Consider the following 2,040-nt stretch of genomic DNA (forward strand, 5'->3'; position numbering starts at 1 on the left):
GGCCCTACCACTTCGTGGCTGAGTTGCTGTCATTCCCAATCGCTTCCACTTTGTTATAATACCACTAACAGCTGACTGTGGAATATTTAGTAGCGGGAAATTTCACGACTGGGCTTATTGCACTGGTGGCATCCTATCACGGTACCATGCTGGAGTTCACTGAGCTCCTGAGAGCGACCCATTCTTTCACAAATGTTTGTAGAAGTGGTCTGCATGCCTAGGTGTTGATTACGTATATGCACCTGTAACCATGGAAGTGGTTGGAACACCTGAATTCAGTGATTTGAATGGGTGAGTGAATACTTTTGGCAATATAGTGTATGTCAAAATGTCATTGCACTATATGGGTAGAACAAGTTTTAATGGGGGCCCAGCAGCTCATTTTTTCTCCAGTTAATTTCATTATAATTCAAAAACTAGGTTTTGGCTGTTTGGTGAAGCATTTTTCAGATGATGTTCATTTATTTGTCATTTTATAGTGTAATTAAATAATAAAAAAGAATTAAGAAAAATAATCAAATAAAATTAAGCCAACTCTCTTGTAACTATGTAATACATTGTGTCTGGCCATCATACTATTATCAGTTACTGTGCCTGAAGGAAAATTTATCATGTGCTTGCTTTGCTGCACAACAGCGTGTGTGTGTGTGTGTGTGTGTGTGTGTGTGTGTGTGTTCTATGTTCTTGGTCAGGTACCTCAATGGCCTTTGAAAACAAGCAAAATATGGCAGAAATCAGTCTCATCTGTGAGGAGAATCTGCTTGATACCATCTTCCATGCTTGTGACACCCAACGTCGAGGTACACACACAGAATTATTCAGTCATTAATGCTTGGTTCATACGTTAGAGTCCTGCAGCAAGCTGAATACAGCAGCCCATTGATGAATTTTAACTTCATATTATGACAGGGTTTTTTCTGTGCAGAAGGCAGAAGTGATTTGTAACCTGATTTCCACAGGTTCCAAAATTCACAGTCAGTGTTAGCTGTGTCTTCCTCTTGTCCCTGCTGGGGCACAAGGTTCTTCAAGTTTTTTCATCTGCTATGCAGATGCTATGTGTTCTCCCAACATTTTTAGTACTTTTCTATAGTGAATGATCTTATACAGCAGTGCTTTGGGATATGGGACAAGATGTTAGCAGGAAGTTGTCATTTTATCTTTTGGCTGATTTTCAGGATTTCTTTTCACCATTTTTGAAGAACAAGATGATTTTTGTTTTTTTTCCCCCTCACCTCTGGCTTTGGTCACAATGTAGGTTGCAGTCTCTTTTGTTATTTGTGCTATTCATATAACTAGGTGGAGACTGAAGAGTGAAGTCAACATTGAAAAACCAAGAAAGTCAACTGTGATTCTTACTGTCACTATGGTTACTGCTTTTGCTGCCAACACCTATAACCCACATCTGAAGTAATGTCTCAAAATTGTCTTGGGGTGTTAGTGTTGAAATGAAAACTTTTTTTTTTTCAAAAGTAGAAGTAGAAAAGAAGACTGGGTTGAACATCACAGTTCATGTGTGTAAGGGGTAAAAGTATCTAGACATGATTTCTTTTGAAATGTCCCCATGATTCTCACCTTCCAGGTAAAGTGTACGTGTCTCACATTGTGGACTATCTGCGACATACCACAAGTCGCAGTTCAGAAGACAGTGGATTGGAGGAGCTTTGCAACATGCTTGATCCAGAACGCAAAGATGTCTCAATTGATTTAGACACATACCATGCTGTCATGAGGGAATGGATTGATGACTGCCGCAACAATGGGTAATGAATATCAGATGTGGGTTTTACTCCAATATATAGATTTTATCTAGCAGTGCCATGGTTTTTAAGGTTGAGAGTCCAGTTTTTTAAAAATATTATGAAATTACATTTTTGAGAGAAAAATATTTTATTACGTGATTTCAAAATAAGACTATGACATTAAAGGTGGGTGTCATGGACATGAACAGCCTACGACATGGGCAGGTTTTTGTCAGCTAAAGTGGCCATAAGATAGATACTGAATCCAGGTTTTGTAGCCAGTGCCAGTGGGCAGGTCTAT

The 2,040-nt window shown here is 38.9% G+C and overlaps 1 protein-coding gene across 1 annotated transcript in view; it reads left to right on the forward strand.

Annotated features, from left to right (window-relative positions):
* LOC109971142 (lymphoid-restricted membrane protein-like) overlaps positions 1-2,040 on the forward strand; it is a 35,696-nt gene that overhangs the window by 3,266 nt on the left and 30,390 nt on the right. Inside the window, 2 exon segments of the mRNA XM_020619220.1 lie at positions 693-800; positions 1,580-1,760. Coding sequence (XP_020474876.1) covers positions 693-800; positions 1,580-1,760 — 289 coding nt within the window.

This window comes from Monopterus albus, unplaced genomic scaffold, assembly GCF_001952655.1.
Source record: "Monopterus albus unplaced genomic scaffold, M_albus_1.0 scaffold216.1, whole genome shotgun sequence".
Taxonomy (NCBI): domain Eukaryota; kingdom Metazoa; phylum Chordata; class Actinopteri; order Synbranchiformes; family Synbranchidae; genus Monopterus; species Monopterus albus.